Source organism: Balaenoptera borealis, assembly GCF_965194805.1.
Source record: "Balaenoptera borealis genome assembly, chromosome: 13".
Lineage (NCBI taxonomy): Eukaryota > Metazoa > Chordata > Mammalia > Artiodactyla > Balaenopteridae > Balaenoptera > Balaenoptera borealis.
The window spans coordinates 36,957,090-36,979,379 of NC_138870.1; the positions used below are offsets into that span (position 1 = coordinate 36,957,090).

The 22,290-nt window shown below is 40.3% G+C and overlaps 1 protein-coding gene across 16 annotated transcripts in view; it reads left to right on the plus strand.

Moving 5' to 3' along the window:
• Positions 1–3,281: 3,281 nt before the first annotated feature.
• Positions 3,282–22,290, plus strand: part of TMEM117 (transmembrane protein 117) — a 536,620-nt gene continuing 517,611 nt past the window's right edge. For 3 of the 16 annotated variants that reach the window (XM_082349427.1, XM_082349429.1, XM_082349428.1), the window contains exons 1-2: positions 5,258–5,564; positions 15,117–15,421. In XM_082349427.1, the coding sequence (XP_082205553.1) occupies positions 15,145–15,421 (277 nt within the window). In that variant the 5' untranslated portion in view covers positions 5,258–5,564; positions 15,117–15,144. Of the gene's footprint in view, positions 4,970–5,253; positions 5,565–15,116; positions 15,422–22,290 lie in introns of those variants that run through there. The other 13 variants (XM_082349430.1, XM_082349431.1, XM_082349432.1 and 10 more) reach the window with 7 other exon arrangements.

Genomic DNA, 22,290 nt, shown 5'->3' on the forward strand with positions numbered 1-22,290 from the left:
TTGCCTGGCCATTTATAGGCTGAAATGGAGGCTAGGTGAATCAGTCATTTGGTAAAAGAAACTCTGTGGGAATATAAGCAGGGCAGGGATGAGATAAATAATTATGATAATAAAAAGAACATTTATGGAGAACTTAATATGAACGAGGCCAAATGTTAAAAGTAAAACACACATTATTTAATCCCTCTAACAACCTGTGAGGCAAGTACTAAGTAATTTGCTTAATATCACATTGCCACTATCTGTGCAGAACCAGGATTTCAGAGCACAGGCTCTAATATTCCAAGCAGTAGACATGTAATGATCTTTTCTCAAGCAAAATTCAGGACATGTGGACTAACTAAAATATATCAGGGACTTGCCTGGTGGTGCAGTGGTTAAGAATCTGCCTGCCAATGCAGGGGACACGGGTTCGAGCCCTGGTCCGGGAAGATCCCACATGCCACGGAGCAACAAAGCCCGTGTGCCACAACTACTGAGCCTGCACTGTAGAGCCCGTGAGCCACAACTACTGAAGCCCGCGAGCCTAGAGCCCGCGCTCCGCAACGAAGAAGCCACTGCAATGAGAAGCCCACGCACGGCAACGCAACTAGAGAAAGCCCGCGCGCAGCAACGAAGACCCAACGCAGCCAAAAATAAATAAATAAATAAATTTATAAAATATATCAGTGTACGCTGGGTACAGTGGGACTAGACATTTACAATTACGTCTGCTGAGGAAAATCCTGGCAAGAGAGTCATTGACCTTTAAATACCAGAAGAAAATTATGGATCAGTTTCAAATTTCTATTCTTGCCTCTTTGGAAACAAGGGAATTATACTGTTTATATTTTGAGTGTGCAGTAAGCATCATCTTGATTGACCTATTGGAAGTTAAAAATAATTTTGCTTGGAATACATCAAATCACTGATGAAAGGGTTTCCTGATAGACTTGGTACAGACTACTGATGCTTCCTCCTATAGTTTCCTTTTGCTTTCAAAGGGCCATTTAGAGAGGATACAGTTTGGTCATGATCAAAGTTTTCACCAAATTTTGAAATGTGTATTGAGCTTGTCTTTTCCTTTTTTTAAAATACAGAGTATAACTGTATTATTAATCTACTGGGATAGATGAGGCAAACAGAAGAACATCATGTGGTTACTTCTAATTTCTGCCCTCTTGGGTCAGACTGTACAAAGGAATTATATGTAAACAAGACATATTTTAAGCCTGTCTGTCTGCAGGGTTGACTCTGTATGTGGAGGTAGAGTAGGCAGAAGACCGGATAGTGGCATTTTAGAGTTTCCTACTTGAACTATTTATATCATTGCCCTGACATTGTCTGAAACTGTGGCCAATTTACTGCCTATAAAGAAAAGAAACGGAGCTGTCTGGGTTAAAATATGGATGGGATGAGTGTGAGATATGCAGCTCTGCCATCTTGGTTTCTTCTTGGGGCTTCTATCTACAATACCATTTTCAAACACTGCTGGCCAACACTAGAGAAACGGTTAATTTCTGTGAGTAAACAGTCACCATCTGTGCACTGGACCAAAACATTTTGGTCTGGAGGAAAGTTTTCATAGAACATTAAGGTTTGATGGGAAGGAAGAATGGCCTTTATTGAGAGCCTATCATGTACCTGGCATTCTATATATAGGTGTCTTACACACATTAAGACATTTAAAACTCCCAGTAGGTCTGTGTGGTAGGTGGCAACTGGGATGGAAAGAGACTGGAGAATAGGGAGAACAGTAGCCTAAATCCTGAATAGGATCTGTCCTTGAACAGGCCAAAAGACCTACCTTGGGCCCATAAGTCCATGTCCAGATGTAACATCTCACCACTTTAATGGTGAAGAAAAGAAGACCTAGGGATTCTTACGGTCATCTTATAGTAGCAATCTGCTCAGGGTTGCAGCTAGGGTTGTGATGGAACCAGAATTCACACCCATATTCCTTATTCAAGGCCTCCTAACTGTAAAGCCAACATCACTTTTGAGGTACACAGGGAGGAAGTATAAGATGAGAGGTTAAAATGTGGGCTGGTGAGACACACGGCCTGGTTTCTGATCTTTACTCCACCGCTCTGGCTAGTCCTGAGATCCTGCATGAACTGCTCAGTCTCTGCTTGTCTCTTTCCTCAAAGGCAAACATAGAAGTGAAACTAACAGCAGTATCTCACAGGTCTGTTGCAGAGATTAAACACTTTAATACATGAAATGGGCCTGGTGCACAGTAAGCCTTCAGGAAATCAAGCTTTTATCACTACATGTTATTGTGACAGAGATCAAGTGTAAAGGCTATTCTCCTGTCTGGTTCTTAGATAAGGGTGAACGGGAGATCGTGGATGGCTGTTAAAGCAAAGGGCACAAGCTTCTTGGTCAGTGGTAAAAAGGGAGCATTGATATTGAAGAAAATCCTGCTCATTTCAATATTTTGCCTTGAAGTGGTCCTGGAGAACTGTATTCTTTAAAACTTGAGACCTCTCAATTAAGAACAAATAGTAAGCATTGGTTAAGTTTATTCTTAAAATTATTATTAAAGGAAGCCAGACCATGAGTTAAGAAGGTAGGGATCTAAAGGTAGGGTAATGAGCACCATGCAACCGAGGCCAGACTTTTCAGTTCTGATTAACTGAAATTCATTCTAGTAGATACCAGAGTAATTCAACCAGTCATGGTGTGGAGTGAGTTCTATCTTTCAAGTAGACAGAAGAGAAGCTGCTCAATGATTTTTACCCCAATATCCTTTGAAATACAATGTGTTGTACACACTGTCTTTCAGGGATAGGAAAAGTGTCTTTTGTTTTGCTTTGTTTTGTTTTTCTGGGGGAGGGGGTGCTAGTTAAGAACCCACAGGCCTCAGTATTATGCTGCACAATTTTTGAAGCTTTAATATTTTCCAGTTTTAACTGATTGAAGATTCCTTGCTTTAAATGAAGATATAAGGAAAATATAGCACGTGGTGAAGAGGTGGAGAAAAGGAAACCCTAGTACACTGTCAGTGGGAATGTAAATCGGTGCAGCCACTATGGTAAACATTATGGAGGTTCCTCAAAAAACAAAAAATAAAACTACTATATGATCCAGTAATCCCACTCCTGGGTATATATCTGAAGAAAACAAAAACACAAATTTGAAAAGATACATGCACCTCAATGTTCATTGCAGTATTATTTACAATAGCCAAGATATGGAAGCAACCTAAGTGTCCATCAACAGATAAAGAAGATGTAGTATGTGTATATATATAGATATATATAGATATATATATATAAAATGGAATACTACTCAGCTATAAAAAAGAATAAAATTCTGCCATTTGCAACAACATGGGTGGACCTGAAAGGGTATTATGTTTAGTGAAATAAGTCAGACAAAGACAAATATTGTATGTTATCACTTATACATGGAATTTAAAAAATAAAGCAAATGGATGAATATAACAGAGACTCACGGATATAGAGAAAAAACTACTGGTTACCAGTGGGGAGAGGGGTGGGGGGAGGGGCAACATTGGGTAGGGAATTAAGAGCTACAAACTACTATGTATAAAATAAATAAGCTACAAATATATATTGCACAGCACAGGGAAATATAGCCATTATCTTATAATAACTTTGACTGGAATATAATCTATAAAAATACTGAATCACTCTGCTGCACATCTGAAAGTAATATAATATTGTAAATCTATAGTTAAAAAAAAATATATATAGCATATGGAACTCATGTTAGTTACATGGTTTAATAATTTTTTGTAAAATAATCCTGATTATAGTTACAAAAGCACAGTAGACTCTAATAGTTAAACTGTGGAATTAATCTGCTATTTATTGAGCCATTACTATAACTCATTATGTTAGGTATTGAGGATGCAATGGTGAGTAAGATTTAGTCTCTGCCCTCAAAGACTTTGTTGTTTAGTGGGGGAGAAAAAGAAGTTGTAAAAAAGTACAGCAAATGTAAGAAATGTCACAGTAAAATGTACAAAGTCCTAGCATAGGAAATAACTCTTTCTGGGAAAACTTGTGAAAGCTTCACTATGCTGAGAGTTCCATAAGATGATCACAAACTGTGACTACAATGTAGATATATGTGATCATTCTTAGAAGTAGAACAGATGTCAGACTAGTGAGAAGTATGGCAGTGGACTCCCAATGATTCCTGTGTACACTAGCTACACTGCAGGACTTGGGAATGGCTCTCTCTATACCATCTCAAAATCTGCTGACATCTCAGCTCTCCCTGTTGCTACCCAATTTATTCCTGAATCATGCTGCCAGGCCAGGAGAGAGGCTCTTCTCCTCCTAAGTTTGCTACTGTTAAGTAGATATGAATTATCACATTTTCCATTTGACTATACAAACTAGTGGTCACTTCTGTTAGCATGGAATATCAGTATGCCGGATAGCAGTTTTTAATACATTATAAGCAACCTGTAAATTGAGGTAGCAGTTGTTATTGGGTGTGGATGGAAACAAGGCCACACACATATATGATGGAAAAGACGCTACAACAGGAAGAAAGGAACCTGTTAAATGTGGTCAGAGGGTCTTCCTCCTGCATGCTGCAAAGGAATCATTTAAGCACTACAGAATGATAGTTTATTGAGAGCTTGAGGCTGCAAAAAGGTTAAAAATTGTGCTCCTGTGTGCTTCTGTATATATGTGTGCATAAATGCATGTATGCATTTATATATGTGTGTATACATATGCAGCTCACTTCTAAGCGTGTATGAATGTGTTTGTGCTTATAAAAGTGTGTACATGTGTGAATATAGTAGCATATGTTTTGTGTAAGTCAGGCTGGAAAGTAAGTTTCAGACTTCTCAGATCGTCGCGGGCTCTGTCTCTTCCCACCCCCAGCCCTCCACGCCACCAATAGACAAAAGCAGGAAGGATGCCCTGTGACCCGACCGCGTTAGAAAGTTTGCAGCTCTTAGAGGACATTCCACCTGGGAACCTCATTGGTTGCCCGCAGGATGGTGGGTTTTATAAGAAGTCGGCCGATTCCCCCCGGGAAGAAGGGGCTGCTGTTGACAGGCTAGGCTGAAGCCCTGCCGCCCCCGGCCGCTACCCCCTACCCCTCCGGGTACCGAAGTCGGCCCCCGCCCGCCGCCGCCGCCACCGGCTCTGCAGAGGAGGGCCCGGCCCGGGCAGCTCGGCCGCGGCGCACGACCCGCGGGCTGGAGTCGGGCCGCGGCGCGGGCCCGAGGGGAGGGAGCGGGAGGCCAGGGGCAGGGGCGGGGGCGGCGGGAGGGCAGAGGCGGGGGCGGCGGGAGGCCATGCCTCCAGCTGCGGAAGCTGCCGCACAGCTGGAGCCGGCGCAGTCTGCGCGGCGCTGTCGCCCTCGCGCTCCCGCTGCCCGGCCGGCGGCCGGCGGACTTTGCGGAGGGCCCCCGGCGTAGGCGGCGACGGGTGTGGGCCGAGCCGGTATTTATAGCTCGGTGACAGCTGCGGTGGCAGCGACGCCGCCGGCCCGTCTCGCCGCGCTTGCCAGCGAGGCCGCGGGCGCGGCGGAGGGCTGCGCTCCACCGGGTCTCCCGAGTGCGGACGCCCTGAGCCCGCGCGGCCCCCTTGGTGAGTACGCTGCCCGGGCGCCCGGCGCGCCTCCCCCGCCGCTCGGTCCCGCTGCGGCGGAGCCCTCCCGGTCCGGCCGCCCGCAGCCACGCCGCCTCCTCGTCCTGCCCGCAACTGCGGCCCCGGCCGCGTCCCCCGGCCCGCTGCCCAGCGACTCCTCTCCTCCCTTCCCGGGGTCGGCGCGCCGAGGGGCCGTGCAGTGCCCGGGAGGGGGGCGCGCACCTGCCCTCCAGCAAAAGGAGGAGGAGGAGGAGGAGGGCTAGGGGAGGGCTCGGGGCTCGGGGCGGCGGACCCTCAAACTACCGGGATCCGAGGGTGAGGGTAGTCGCCAGGACGGACGGTGAACTTTCTTCGCTTCAGGGGTTCCTAGGATGCGAATAGAGTAAAAGCCCCAGTATTGTTCGTTAATTAATTTAACAGGTTGTAGTTCAGGAGTGTTCGCCTTAAAAAACAAACCCCTCCATACCCCACAAAACTTCAGTGTTTGGGTGTTTACTGTCTTCATCGTGATTAATAAAGCTATTTGTCGAGTCCTGTTTTTGAAAATGCCCGAGGCCCACAAGTGTGTTTGACTCATGTGGGTCCACTTTGGCTGCCCTTATTCATTCTACTCGCTGTGGAACAATAAACGAGTGTGTCTGTATGAGAGAGAGATGCTAGTAAACATCACATGCTTATTTTAGTATTTATGTGTAGGTAAAAGTCTCATGAACAACATTTTTTTTTTCGAGTAAAAGTGTGTTGAATAAATGTATTTGAATAAACGTATTTCCCCCCTAGTTATAAATGATATGTTGTTTGAAATCCAGAGAAGGACTTCCAGGAAGATTTCAGGGTTTTGTTTTGTCTTCAGAAAAAAAGTTCTTCCAATTTATTGAATGTGAAGTGTAGTAGAATCCCTGTAAAAACAATTTTTGTTGTAAAGTATTGAATTTTTGCCATGCTTATACTTTCTAACTCTATTCCTTCTCCCCCAGTCTTTGTACTTTAAAGGTAATTATGGATTTTGACATTTTGACTCAGATATTTACTCCCACCCCATCCCGCCTTCACCTGATCCTTGTGATCAGAAACCAGTACTTGTTTGTTGTATTTAATTTGCTTCTTAAAACTGTCAGTCAATTAAAAGCAATTTCAGATTGAGTGAATTTTATTTTATTCATTAACTGTTACCTTATTTGATGTTGTGTTTGGAATATGATCATGGCAATTAATTTTTTATCATCAACACATGTAATGAAAAGGAAGTCTAAATATTTTTAAAGAATTCATTGGTGATTATTTTTCAACTTTAGGACATGAAAAGGACATTTTGATCAAAATTTTGCCATTTTGATGGAAAGTTGGCTAATGTGTTAGTTCAGAGAGAACCCCAGAGCTGCTTTGCTTTCATGTTTTCTATTTTAAACACTTGCATTGATTCAGTGCTTTGTTATCCCAAAGACTGAAGGACAATAACAAGGGAAGAACATAATTTAAAGGTTGAAACTATGTGAAGAGAAAGTCTAGGAAGTGATTTATGGATGCGATCCTCTAAATTAGCTAGGGTACCACAAATACAATCCTGGTATTTGTACAGAGTCACTTATGGTGGTTTCATTGATTGACTAAAAGGTTGATTTTTATTTAAAAGGCTGTGTGGTCTCTTGCATTGGACTAAAAGTAAGAAGTTCCAATTTTACTTCTGTTATTTACTGCTGTTTGTATTTTTAAAACCTGTATTAAGCACTTGCATTACGTAAAAATACTGTGTGTCATCTCCTCATGCCTGCCTGCCTTTTCATCTAACAATTCAAGATAGTAAACTAAGACCTATCCTAACCTCAGGACTGGTCCAGGCAAATATATATTTGGTTTTCTCACCTTCTGACATTTCTCATTTTACAGACTTGGATATTCCATTATCCAGAGTCTGTTCTGTCTGGAATGGAATATTCAGTGCTTTTTTTCTCACCCAAGACTGGCCTGTTATCCAACCGTCATCACACAGTTTTTCATTTACTCATCCATCAGCAAAGATTTATTGGGTGCCTACTAGGTGCACATCATCACCTAATTCTTACCCTTGCTCCCTCCCCATTGGAAGTTTATTAGGTGTTATACTTTTCAGGGTAGGGAATACACAGTAATTAAGAGTATTGACTTTGGGGTAATAAAGAGGTAGTTCTCTCTGCTTCTGCCAGTTGGTAGCTGTATGACCTTGGGCAAATTAGAACCTTTTAAAATCTCTATTTCTTCACTGGTAAATCCAAAGGTTTGGTCTAAATGTTAATTGAAATAATGCATGAAGAATGGTTGCCAAGAGCCCAACACATAAAAAGCACTACACTATGTTAGTTGCTATTATGTTGCCTGTCTGCTCCAACAGTGGTCATCTCAGGAAATGCATTCCCATCTCAGGAAATGGCAAATCCATTCTGGGGTTTGCCAGGCCATGTGCACATCCAGTCTATCAGTACATCTTGTCATCTCTTCTTCTTAAATGTATCCAGAATCTGATAAATTTCCAAGCATCAGGCAGAGTGGTCAGATTGCATCACTCTCTGCTTCCCATCTCCCACAGGGTGAAGCCCACATGGTAGGATAGCCTCAAGGCCTGATGGAGATGCTGCCTCCCAGATCTCTAGTCCTTTCATACTCCTCTGCACCCACACCCTGTCTAGTCACACTAGCCTCCTGGCTGTTCCTTAAATGCACTAATCATGCACCCAGCACAGGCCTTTGCAACTGGGAGTTCCCTCTGTCTGGATCACTCTTTCCCCAGATATCTGCTTGCCTCACTTCCTTCTTTCACGCCTGGGCAATTGTCACCTTACAGTGAGGGCTTCTTCAACTTCCCTCACTCCTGACACCCCCTATTAACTTTCTCCTGTTTTACTTTTCTCCAGCGACTTATAACTTTCTAAAATAGTGTGTGTTTCATTTTTCTCTGTTTAATGTCTGTTTCCCTCAATTGAGACTCTAAGATGCAAGGCAACAGGGGTGTTGTCTGTTAGTAACCTTCCCACATAGGCCAGTGCCTGGCACAAATAGGCAATTGGTAAATAGTGAACAAATGAATGAAGAAATTATGGAATTAGTATGGAATTAACAAAAAGTGGACTTCACCACTTTCTGTATATGATTTTGGAACAAGTAGCTTGACCTCTCTGAGCCTCATTTTCAATATTTGTAAAATAAGGATGATATTCATCCTTTATGTTGTTATATTAAAATCCTTTGACACTGAGAATAGCATGTGAAAAGCACTCAGTAAATGTAATATAGAGTTGATATTATTTTCATGCTCATGTTTAGTGGGAATGACCAAGAGACACTTGTATTTTAATAGTGGTGCTCAGGGTAGGAAGTTCCTGAAAGTGACCAGGCACTTTACAAATGAAATCTCCTTTTGTCTTCACTACAACCCTATGAGGAAAGTACTTGCATTAGGATTCTGCTGGTGAAGAAATGGAATCTCAGGACGGTTAGGGATTCCCTCAAGGTCACGGAGCTAGTGAGTAGCAGGGTCAGGTAGAACTGGACCATATTCCTCCCACCGCCATTTGTTTTGCCTTCCTGATTCCTTTGATCATTTCTATAAAGTCATTCTAAAGGTGTGATTTCACCCATTAAGAACACTAAGAGGTAAAATGTGATATAAACATAGGCTATCATTGTTTATCTGTTAAGGAAACAGTATTAAATAATTTAAAGTTCTGTCTGCCCTTTTGACAGGCAATTTTAAAAGCGATGATTTCCTAGGGATTAAATGAAATGATTGTAAAAAGTGTTCTGTTAACTGCAAAGAACTTTACATACATTAGCATAATACTATAGCTAGGTAACTGAAGAAAATAGCCTTTAACTTTGTCTTGTACTAATACAGCCAAGAAGTGTCCAAAACACAGCTGTCTGCTGCACAAATTGCATACCGCAAAAACTAAAGCACAAGAAGTCTTTTTAAACGTTATTTTTTAGGAAATTAGACTCAAGGTGCTGGAAGAAAGTTCACATTCTTGGCAGAGTACAGGCGCAGTCATCTTTAATAAGCCCTTTGACAAGAGCTAAGAAGGGTTACAGGTGAATTTTCAGACATAAATACCAAGGAGCTTCAAAAATTTTGGAGAAATTCTTTTTTTTATCCTAGAATAGTACTCCACAATGAAAATGATGTTATTACCTGGTTAGGTATCACTAGATGCTAAGACCTACGTTAGCAGAGCTGGGCTTTGAGGGAATTTGACTTGGCTAGTAACAATGTCTTTTGTATAGCATATTTTATTAGTTCTTCAAGGACTTTGCCATACGCATTCATAAATTTTTTAAAATAGAAGTGATACGCTCTATCTTGATGATACTTGTCATTATGCAAAAAGTATCACCTGAGCCAGGGTTCCTGCTGAGGAAACATGAAATTCATACTCCTGAAGTTCTTGAGTATTTTCACTTATTTGTAAAAATCCTAATAAGTAAGGAAGGCAGGGTACTCTTGGTGTAATCAAACAAATTATTACAACAATTATTAGGGCGTCGATGTTGTCCAGGTCCAGGATCTGCTTATCTTTTACGTAAACTGTTGGAGGGGCCTCCAAACTAGTCTCGCCATTTTCATCATACCTCATACCAGTGGATCATTTTCCAAGCTGGCAGAGAAATCTTTTTAAAACCCTGCTCCAAACAATTGTACTGCTCTTCGGATCTGAAAACTTTGAATCTGTAGTGTCTACTCAGTAAAATACAAAACAGTACTTTTGTATAATCTTCCTTGTATAACTGGCCCCAAATTACCCTCAACTCTCCCAGGATACTCCCAAGTGCTCTATGTTCCAGCCACACAGAACTACTGATACATCTCTGTGCCTGTCCCAGATAGCCTTTCCTGTGCCTTTGCTCAGCTGATCTTCCCAACTTGAGTGTAATTACCCTACCTTCCATTTTTCCATCCTTAGCCTTTAGTACCAGGTGAAATACTGGCTTGTAGTAAAATGCATGACGTTTCTAACATCTACTCTAAACATTAGTCCCTCTAGAGTTGGAAACCATGACTGAAGGCCTATGGATTATCAGACGGTATATAAAGTTTCAACCTGTAGTTAACCATCATCTTCGTCATTGCTATTATGTGAAAAATCAGAGGCTTCCAAGGTATTGATGGTGGCATCTACCTAATGATGATATTATCAGGAGAGAGAATTGAATGGTGTGAATTAGTCTAGTTCTCAGAGGTGCAGTGTTCTCCCTAAGCAGAGTTGGAAAATCACAGAATGAATATCAGTGATGCATTGCAAAAGGACACTCAGATCGACTCAACTACTTATACTGATGCTCAAAGGAGAAGGAAGAAATTCGAGGAATCCCAGTTCTTTCTGATCATGCTACCAAGTCAGTTTGAATAGTAATAGTAGACTCATTTATCCTACAAGTACTTTGAATCTTTTATATCAGTGGGCTTTATTATTAGGAACTTTATAAACAACATGAAAAGGGCAAGATTTTGGAATTTATGTCTTCGCGTGGGGAAGGTGTAGCATAGAATGTTGAAGCCACGTAGCTTGGATTTGAATGCTGGCTGTGGCATAGGCTTGTTTTGTTCTGTCATGCCAGTTACTAAACTCAGTTTCAACATTGCTTACAATAGATTATCTCTTCATTGGACTGCTATGAAATGTAAATGAGATGTCTGTAAAGCTCATTAGCATAGTGTCAGCTATATGTTAAGTCCTGAATAAATGTTAGCCTTAGTAATAATGATAACAGTGCAGAACCTGGGGCTGAAATGAGATAGTAACTGTAGGGGTGGGCATGGGGTGTGTCAGTGCTTGTTCCTGGCTGAGTCATCCTCGCAGTCTTTGGACTCAGCTGTTCTTCTCTTCCCTTAGCGGAAGGAATGGCAGATTGCTCTGCCTTCTCATCTTGCCTAAATGAGAGGACTGATCTCCGCTCAGCTTATCCACTAGGTGCTTACTGATCACCCACTATGAGCCCAGCACTTTGCTTGCTCTGAAAGTAAAGAGCCCCTTCTCTGGGGACTTTGTGTTCTAGTGAGGGAGACAAACACATAAAAAACAGATCATTTCACTACTATCTGCTAAGAGCTACGATAAAAGCACATTTATTTGCGATAAAAGCTCAACTGTGGTAGCAGAATTGAATTTTAAAAAGTTAAAAAAAATTTTTAGACTGTGTACACAGTGGAGCATTGTCAATTTGAACAACCTCAATCCTGGATTATTAACATTAGAGTCAATTGGTTGTATTGATCATCAGGATGCTTTATGGGAACTACAGAGAGGAAAGCAGTAGTTTTGGTGCTCTGGATAACAGGCCGAGATCACTTGGCAAACTTTTGGCAACCTTGTGTATGAAGTCAGGAAGTGGAGATGAGCACAGGTGTTGTTTAAGTTATGATGTAGGTTTGGAAATTTGGGACCCTCTAGAAGACATCACTTCCCCTTTAGAGTATGAGGCAAGAATAAATAACCACATTTAGCATAAAATAAAAAGACCAAATGATCCTGTTCACTAAGCTAATGTCTAAGTCACTGAATCTAGTTAGGGGAGATGAAAACTAAGCTGTAAACACGATGGGAACTATTTATTGGAACAAACACTTCTGGCTTTGTGGTGGTGTATTAGAGAGATCAAGGGCTAGGAATGGATTTTGATTGAAGTGCTGGCTCTTCCACTCGCTAGATATGCAAATTAAGTAGGCAGCACCTGCTCTGCTCCTTTGTTTTCTTACCTGTAACATGGGAATGATAGTAGCATTCATAGCATGCTGTGGGAATTAGGATCTCTACTAGGGCAGGATTGTTGTTCAGTACTATAGTTCTCTCTCTTGAAACAATATAAATATTGGAGAGGAACAGCTGTCTCCAAGTTTTTTGAATGTTGTAATTCAGTTTGGACATGTGGACATTACATAGCCCACAAAGCAAGGTTCTGAAGTTAACAACAACAACAATAAACTAAGTATATGCCAACTCTCCACAAAGCATTTATTTAAAAAAACAATCAAGGTTATATGTAATCAGTGTTCTAAATCCTGCTGCCTTGCTTGTGTGTGGGTGGGGAAGGGAGGTGGTGGGACAGTTACACCAGAATTCCCCACTGGTAGGAGAAGCAATGTAGAAACCTTTTAACTTGTGAACTGACACCCCTGTCCAGTTCTGATGGGCATGTAGGAACGATTCCTGCTTCAAGAGTCATTGGCCTTGAGGTGTTTCTATATATTCTCTTCTAATAGTGGTCTTTCGACATTTCCAAAGATGTTGCATACAATCAAATTGACAGCTGACCCATTTTGGCATTCTAGCATATTGAATACTGTGAAAATGCATGATGTGTTTTTTCTTCACCACTTTCTCTGCTCTCTTTGGTGTGAGAACCACACAGGTGTTTGGGTGATGAACCTCACATAAAAAAAAAAAAAAAATCACCATTCCTTAGTGATCTGGGCTACAGATGCTGGGAACAGATATTTTGGAGTATTCATGAAGATCACAAAGGACTTGAAATTGCTTAGAAGGTTTATGAATCCGAGGCACAGTAACTATTTGTTGTGCTAAATTTTACTGCCAGTTGTTTTGTGTGTTTACATAGCTTTTCTAAAATAGCTAAGCCAAGTCTTCATTAGCTTAGATTGTGGGTTGACTTGACATTCATCAGCCCAGAATGCTGGACTGGAACTTGGGAACCAGCCTTGGAGCCTGTTCTCAGATCTTCCATTGACTTCAAGTTACTTCAGGTTTGTGACTTGCTCTTTGTATTTTTAGCCACGTGTAAAATGAGAATTTTATTATTATTATTATTATTATTACCCCGGATTTAATCAGCTTTCTTGCTGGGAAAAAAAGAGCTATAGCTTAGTCTGAGCACCAAATGGGCTCACCAGAGCTGAACCCCAGAATTAGATAGACTTAATCACCCAGCCCCAGACCTGATGGACCTAGACAGGCTTGTGTTCCTATGGGCAGGCTGGCTCCCAAAGAGGAAAGAGAGAGGAGCCGAGCAAGACTTAGGGGGCGGGGCCTGGACATCAGCATTTTAAGAAAGCTTCTGTACTCGAAGTGTACATCCACGTTAGGGCCCAGCCCTTTAGGCATATCACATCTTTTGCGAGGCTTCTGTGCCTTTGCATATGCCTAAATTGAGCATCCTTGCCTTCTTCACTGGGGAAAAAACCCTGCTGATCCCCCAACCTCCAATTCGGGTATGTCCTCCTCTGTGAAATCTTCCCCTTCCTCTTCACTTCCCACAAGCAGAGTTGCCCAAGCTCTCCTACCTGCAACTACTCTGCCATACACTTAGCTATTTCATGAACCTTATTCTGTGTTGAAATTATTTGGCAGGTAGACTGTGAACATTTTTGTAAAAGCCCCCCCCCACACACATTTGTCAATGTGAAAAAAAAAAGAAAAGGTCTGAAAGTATATCCATCAAATTATTAAGGGACCTTAACTCTGAGGAGAGGGGTTTGGTCAGAGGAGGATTTTTTTTTTTGGATTTTTTTTTAAATAAATAAATAAATACATTGATTTATTTTTAGCTGCGTTGGATCTTCATTGCTGCCCGTGGGCTTTCTCTTGTTGCGGCCGCGGTGCGCAGGCTTCTCATTGCGGTGGTTTCTCTTGTTGCAGAGCACGGGCTTTAGGGCTCATGGGCTTAGTTATTCCACGGCACGTGGGTTCTTCCCGGACCAGGACTCGAACCCGTGTCTTTAGAATTGGCAAGCGGATTCTTAACCATTGCGCCACCGGGGGAGCCCAGGAGGATGTTTATATTTTGTTAATATGTCCTCAGTTTACCTCTACATTGCTTTAATTTTTAAATGATACGTATTATGATTGTAACATAAAAATGATAATCTAAAAGAGGAAGAGTGTTGCATTATTTTTTTGCTGTATATTGCCTCCTGAGATGATTTTTTTTAAAATGGTTTTCCTTTTTTTAAAACATTTTTATTTATTATTTATTTATTATTTATTTTTCGCTGTGTTGGGTCTTCGTTTCTGTGCGAGGGCTTTCTCTAGTTGCGGCAAGTGGGGGCCACTCTTCATCGCGGTGCGCGGGCCTCTCACTATCGTGGCCTCTCTTGTTGCGGAGCACAGGCTCCAGACGCGCAGGCTCAGTAGTTGTGGCTCACGGGCCCAGGCACTCCGCGGAATGTGGGATCTTCCCAGACCAGGGCTTGAACCCGTGTCCCCTGCGTTGGCAGGCAGATTCTCAACCACTGCGCCAGCAGGGAAGCCCCTGAGATGATTTTTACCTATCATTTCAGTCATCATCCCAATTTTGGACCATGATCTGCCCTCTCATGTCCCTCCCTCTCCCCCTACTCTTTCCAATACTCTCCTTCTTTCCTAAATCCCCATAGATCAGATGAGATGATGGGGAAGGGACCATCCTCAATCTCACTATCCTCAATCTCAGGCTTGTCTTGGTGCCATAAATAGGAATAGGTCTTTTCCAAATACCTCTCTATTGAGCTGTTATAAATCTGAACAGATAACAGGAAGAGAGAGACCACTTGTTTTTCTGCTCTAACCCTGTGTATCTTTTCTTATGCAGGTAAACTACGGAATTGAAGTTTTGAAGGATGGATAAAGACTTCCGTTATTATTTCCAGCATCCCTGGTCTCGGTTGATTGTGGCTTACTTGGTGATCTTCTTTAACTTCTTAATATTTGCGGAGGACCCGGTTTCTCATAGCCAAACAGAAGCCAACGTTATTGTTGTTGGAAACTGTTTTTCATTTGTAACAAATAAATACCCTAGAGAAGTTGGCTGGAGGCTTTTGAAGGTGCTTCTATGGCTCCTTGCCATTCTCATAGGACTGATAGCTGGCAAGTTTCTGTTCCATCAGCGTTTGTTTGGTAAGTACCCATGAAATGTAATGTAAATAATTATTTAGTTCTATACTCCAAGATAGAACTTTGTTATTTCTAAATGCCAGTTTAGAATGCATTTCAGTTTGCCTTCCAGCCTTAATTAGTTATGTGCTGTTGTAGCTCTGGTTCTTCAACTGTTCTGTGTTTAATGGTGTACTTTTCTATGGCCTAAGGAATATTAGCATGAGGTAAAATTAGTTCTAAACTTAATTTTAAAAAATGGTGTTACATCTAAAATGATTGTGTGTGTAATCTTATTTAAAGAAGACATGTAAATAGCTCTTTTCCCATAAGTAGTACCTAAGTATGATATCATAAAGGGTTTGTAAATCATAAAGAGAATGCTTCCGTATCACACCACATTCTCATTAAAGTAAGTTAACCATTGCCCATATATTTACACATATTGTTCATTCAGGGAATTAGAACAGGAACTCTTAACTTTTCCCCCTCATTTCTTTCTTTCCTTTTTTTTTTTTTTTTGTTTTTGAACATTGGCTTTAGAATGTTTATTTTGAGCCTCATCAACCACAGAACAGTATTATAGTAAGGAATCTCTTGGTAGTAAGCAGCAGAAAAAGAGACTAAATTTGTTTAAGTTTAAAAGGTAACTTACTATACGGGTATTGGGATATTTCACAGAGACCAAGAGTAGAATTTGTTTTGATAATTGGGATAATGGAAACGGGGGTTGAATTCTACCAGGATGTTTTTTGTCTCGACTTCTCTCTCATATCTGCTTTATTCTCCTTTCACACTGAAGATCAGTTTACATCCACTTAGAGAGACTGGCTTGACTCTTGGTCCCAAGTTTAAACTCTTAGATTTAAACGAAGTTGACCCAGGTTGGGTGTGATTCCTACCTCTGGCCCAATCGATTTTGGCCAGGAGGTGGGTGCAATTTATTCAACAAATTCATTGGTTACTTATTATGCCAGGCACTATTCTAGACATCGAATCAAAAAAGCAGGGTATCTGCCCTCATAAACACATCCTACAGGAGGGAGAAAGGTTCTAAACAAATAAATGTATAAAATGCAAAGAGGTGATAAATGCTATGGGGGAAAAGAAAGTTTTAAATGCTACTGGGTCAATTAGGGAGAGAACTTAGCAATGAAACTTGGAATTTAGCAATTATAAGATCATAGGTGACCTAGTGTGGGTGTTTTCAGTCTAGAAGTTTGGTTAGAAACAGATGGCAATGGTTCAGGGAATAAACAACAAATATATATGCATACATACACATAATATTATATATATATTCTTCTCAATCTCTACTCCTCAAACTGTTGCCATCTGTTTCTATTGCATAAACATATAAAATGTACATATTTTATATTATAAAATATGTAGTTTCAAGAAATTTGATGAGGAAATGGAAGAAGGAAATGGGAAGTAGCTATAAATGGAAAAAAGGCTAAGGGGAGATTTTGTTTTTCTTGTTATTTTTGATGATGGTGATTTTATTTGAGCAGTGAGATTAATTGATCTGCTTGTCATGGGGGAAGAAGCTAGGCTGAAGTGCAGGTAAAGATATAGAAGGAAAACAGCATCTCTGAAGGTTGCTTTGGTCTGTGACTTAGGACACAGGCCATAAACAGTGGCCTTAGAGAGGACAGGAGGAGAGACCCCGGTTCCTCAGAAATAGTCATGAGTGAGATCGAGGTTGGTACTCTAGGAGGTACATTTGAGGTGGAGGAGTAGAGAGGTGAGTGTGCTCCCTCCTGGTGATTTCTATTTCACTACGATGAAGGAAGAGCTAAAGATAAAGATGGAAGGATTGATGAGCAAGGGGCTTAAGAAAGTGGTCAAACTTCAGAAGAGCTACTCTAGGGAATATAGATGTGAACTGACTAGGACAAATGAAAGGGTAACTGATGACCACCGAGGGCTGAGGTGGTTAGTCACTATAAATTTGAATGATACCAATCTGAATAGTTGAGCAGCTTTCTCTGTGAGAGCTTAGTCACCTGGAACAGAATTTGAGTGATTCACCTGGTCGGGGAATACTCAGGCTTGCTGTACTGGAAACAAAGGATGGAAAATAAATGGAGAGTTCTAGTAAAAGAGGTATTGATTTGATTAGCAGGGGGTTCTGGCTGGGTGTGGAAAGGAGGTGAGGAAAACAGTGATTTCGGAGGAGTGGGCAAGGGCCTGAAGATTTGGATGAAACGGAACAGGTGAAACCGGAGTAAGAGAAGGGAACGGACTGCTGGGTGTGGTTAGATGGCATGTTGTAACAGAAGTACAACCATTCTTTAGTGGTGATTCCCAACTAGGGTGTGTTCTTTAGAGAGTGGGTGCTAAAGTTAAATGGAGAGATGGGGGTCATTGACACAGAGGATAACTGGGAACTGGGTGTGAGCTGGGCCGTCCACCGAACATTGAACAAGCGTGGTGTTGTTTATAGTAATCATATGGATAGAAGAGGTCAAGGGGAGGGGGTAAGCGAGAGACGGTCAGTTTTCAAAAGCGGGTGAAGGGTGCTGAGCAGGCCAAACAATAGATGTCCATTACAAGCAATGGCTGGATGCATCTGTAATCCACTCCATAAACTTGCTCAGGGTGGAAAGCTAAGGCAAGCTTAGACCAAAATATACAGTTTGGAGAAAAGTTATCAGCCTATATTATAAAAGACTGAATGAAAATCATATGGTGGAGGTAATGATATTAATAATAAGGGCAGATCATTTGGTTTTGTAATTACTACATTTCATTAAGTTATTCTATTGCCGTCCTGTCTCTTATACTAAAATCACATTTAGTCGTGGGTTACTTTTTAATTCTCTTATTGGTATAAATAATTCAGCCCTGAAAAAAAAATCATTCTAGATTTCAAGTAGTTTATTGACTACAAATTATTTTAAAACAATGCAAAAGTGTGTCCCTTTTTTTTTTTTTTTTTGCTTGCGATAGCTAAGATTTTATAATATAGTGAACTTTATCATTTCTATTTGGTAAGTTACTTTTTTCTTTTTTTCCTGTTATTGAAAGTCTATGAAATTACATGGGGCATTAGAGAGGGGATGATAATCTGCAAATCTTGGTGATAACTGGCTAAGATAACTGGACTCCCGATTGAATTTTCTAATGAACTCCAAACTGGTCTTCTCCTTCTTTCTTTCTTCATGGCCATTGTTTCTTCCTTCACTCACAAACTGTTATTAGTCGTTTGCTCCTAATAGTTCTCTCCTCCTCCAGTTCATTCTGGATTTTGCTACTGGAATAATTTTTTTACATGGCTAAGTGGCTCCTTTCACCTACAGAATAAAATCTAAACTCCAGAGCATGTTATGATCTGCTCCTGCCTGCCTTGTAACCTGGTCTCTTAACATTCCATACTCTACAGAATTATTTGCTGGCTCAAACCTGTTGTCTTCTCTTACGCCTCTGTGCCTTTGCATATGTGCTTTCCTATGCCCATCATGCTTGTCCTCTTCTTGTTAACTTGGCCAATTTCTCTTTGTCCTTCATATCCAAGTTCAAGTATTATCTCCTCTGTGGTATTTTCTCTGTCTCCCTCCTGTCAGACTGAAGTTGTCTTTTCTTCAGTTCCCACTTGTGTCCACTTGCACCAAAGCATGTACAGCAGGGTGCTTTGGAACTGACATCCAAGCAACCTTAGGGAAAAGAACCCCAAATTTAATGCAAGCACACACATTGTCCTCACTGGCTTGGAATGTGATAAATGATTCCACCCTTGTCCCCCACAAAGTAGTATTTGTACGTAATTCACTTTTTTAAAAGGCCTTATTTAAACCTTTAACAATTTGTAGATGCAAGCTTGTGGTAGGTGGTGGTAATGGTAATGATGGTGTATGTAGGTTGAGAGGAGTGGGATTGTTCACTACAAGCACAGAAACTTTTGTTACAGAAATTGGAATGGTTTACAAAATAGTCAGAATCATTTTGTGTGATCAAGTAAACAGTTTCTTTTTTTTTTTGTAATTCTCCAATGAAATGCCAAATAAAAACATTAAATAGAGTGCCACTACCGCTTTCATTTCATTAACTTGAGTCTTCCCTCACTTATTTTATTATGGAAAGTCTCTTCTTTGTAGATTCCAAAAAGACGACACAATATTGCCATTTTAAAGCATGCGTGAGGAAGAGTGAATGATTCTGTGATCACATGATTTAATCCAGTTCATTGGTTATAAATTTTATTTTTTATGAGACATGAATATTACAATGCTGTGGCTATTTAGTTAACAACATGAAACCCTCTCATGATTTATAATTTGTAGTGGGATTTGTCCCAAATAAAAATGCTGACTCTTGCAAATTGGAAATTACTTTTTATCAGAGACAGAAACGATTAAATGCATTTAAAACTATTCCTCTCTCACCTGTGCTGTATGATTGGAATAAAATGAGAGAGTTGGTTTTCCTACATATTAGCACTAAACTTGTAAGATTTCAGGCTGGTCACAAATCCCAAATTTCCCAAATGCAGAGTATAATTTAAGAGCACATGTGAAATGAGAATTAATACATTTCAAAAAAATTTCTTTAGGTTTAACACTGAACCTTGTTGAGGTAAGTATTATATCAGGATTTATGAAAATTAGATTCCATTGGAATATCAGTTTATACTTTTCCAGTGCCTCTCTCTTCAATTTTTTTGGATGATTCCATTGTTTAAAAAAATAAGCGTGTGTTCAAATAATGCATCCTACCCTTTTGGAGGATTATACATTTGGGATATCCATGAATAGAGAAATCAGATTATTATGCTGATAAGGCTTACATAGAAAGGGGAACTTAATTTTTTGAGCTTATTGAAGAAATCATTTTTATTCCAAAAAAAGAATTGAAATGACTTACAAAAACATTTATGTTTAATACAATAGGAATAGTAAATAAGTACCACAGAATCAAATATGTTTTGATTTCATGAGTTTTGCTACCTTGTTGGTTTTGAGCTTCCTTGGAGGCTGGGCAAAAGGGGAAATGTGATACATTACATAACTTTGGATATCAGAAATGAAAGTTGCAAGTTTCACGGGGGAATTTTTCTTTGCACTAAATTCTGGAATTTCTTGCCCTAAACTCTGGTAAGGAATTTTTTTTTTTTTTTTTGGTATAGGACACACTGCATGGTGAGGTGGCAAGTGCAGAAATGGATTTCGTATTCTTGTGTTTTAAAGCAAACTTTCATAAAACTTTCAAAAAGCATAAAAGAAATTTGTGATATTGTATTCACTGAAAGTAATTCTATGAAGGGCAAAGTGATCAGGGTCTAAATAATGCCTTCTGATTGAATAGCTTTATCTAGGGATGGATATTAGAAGATCAAGATTATGACAAATGTATTTCTCAAACAGACTGCTCTTGCTATTTGTATTCCTTCATTTCTTTTTGTTTTCTAACATGTGCAGAAAGCCTCTATTAGTTGCACTTTTCTTTTTAACATGGATGAAGGGCAGGCCGACTCAGAATGCTCTGACAAGTATAGTGTATAGAAATGATTCTGGACCTGTTAATATTGCATAGTTCCTTTTTTGAAACGTATATATTCATGTATATAGTTATTTGCCTAATTATTTCATTAATGTTTCATGTCTTAGCCATACTATAAGTCTCACAAGGGCAGGGATTGTGCTGTGTTGCTTATCATTTAATCCTTAGTGCCTAAAACAATGCCCGGAATGTAGTATTATTTGATAAATTTGAATGAATAAATAAATTAATATTCCTTTGTCTTTTACATGTTATCTTTGCCAGTGTTGCCTTTTTATTGTAAGCTATAGAAGAGTATTCATTTGTTCATTTATAAAATATCAGACATGGTCTCCGCTCTCAAGGAATTTAAAATCTGGTTAAAGAGATAAGATGCATATGCATGAAAAATTAATTACTCTGACAATACAAGGAAATGAACATCAAGTATCAAATGTACAGACTGTGAGAGTTGTGGGAATTCAAGAAGGGAGGTCACGGTGGGCCAGGAAGGGGAAAGAAAACTTTGCTGCCAACGTGGGATGTAAAGGAGTCTGAAGCATGAGTGGGATTAAAATAGTCAAATATGATGCAAAGAATTCATTACGAATTTTAGGTCATGAGGTAGATGGTGTGAGCAAAAGAGATGAGAACAGTTGAGATTTTTTTTAGAGTGGGGGAAAACTGAGGAGGTCGTGCTCATTTTGACTGGAGTGAAAGGTTTGTGTTAGGAAAGAGCAGGAGATGCAATAGCAAGGTAGGCTGAGTCTGAATTCTTTGTCTTTTTATGACGGTCTTGTACTTTGGTCTTTCTCCCTTCTACTGCAGTATTTGGATCAAGGAAAGTATTTGAACAAGATGGGAGATGATGACAGGATTAATCTTGAAGCAGAATCTAGAGGGAATTGGAGAGGGAGAGATTAAGGGAGTAGAAAAGAGTAGGAAAGTATTTTTGGAGCCTTGTGCAGTCATGCAGGCTTGAGATAGTTCAGGCCAATCTGGAATAGGGGTGGTACAGCGGGCATCAGGGTGGGGATTCTCGGAACCTTGTGAAGCTTCAACAGTTGATGAGATGTGAGGAGGTGAGAGTAAAGGTGAAATTATGGGTAACTAGGAATATTGGGATGAGTGACTAAGGGAGTGATTATCTTATTAAAAAAAGAAAGACTCATTAGGAGAATCCAGTTAGAGAAGATAATGAGTTCAGTAAATGATGGGTTGAGGTAATGAGAACATAGGCAATGGCCCATTTACCTTGAATAGTGCTCAGTACAGCACAGTATGGATTTATTTACCTTAATCCAAGCCCACCATTTCTTATCCAAACCTTGAGACCAGACATGTTTCAGACGTCAGTGCATGTGCTTACATTTAGTAGCTTGCCCTGTGGGACTGAGGAAATACTCCATCAT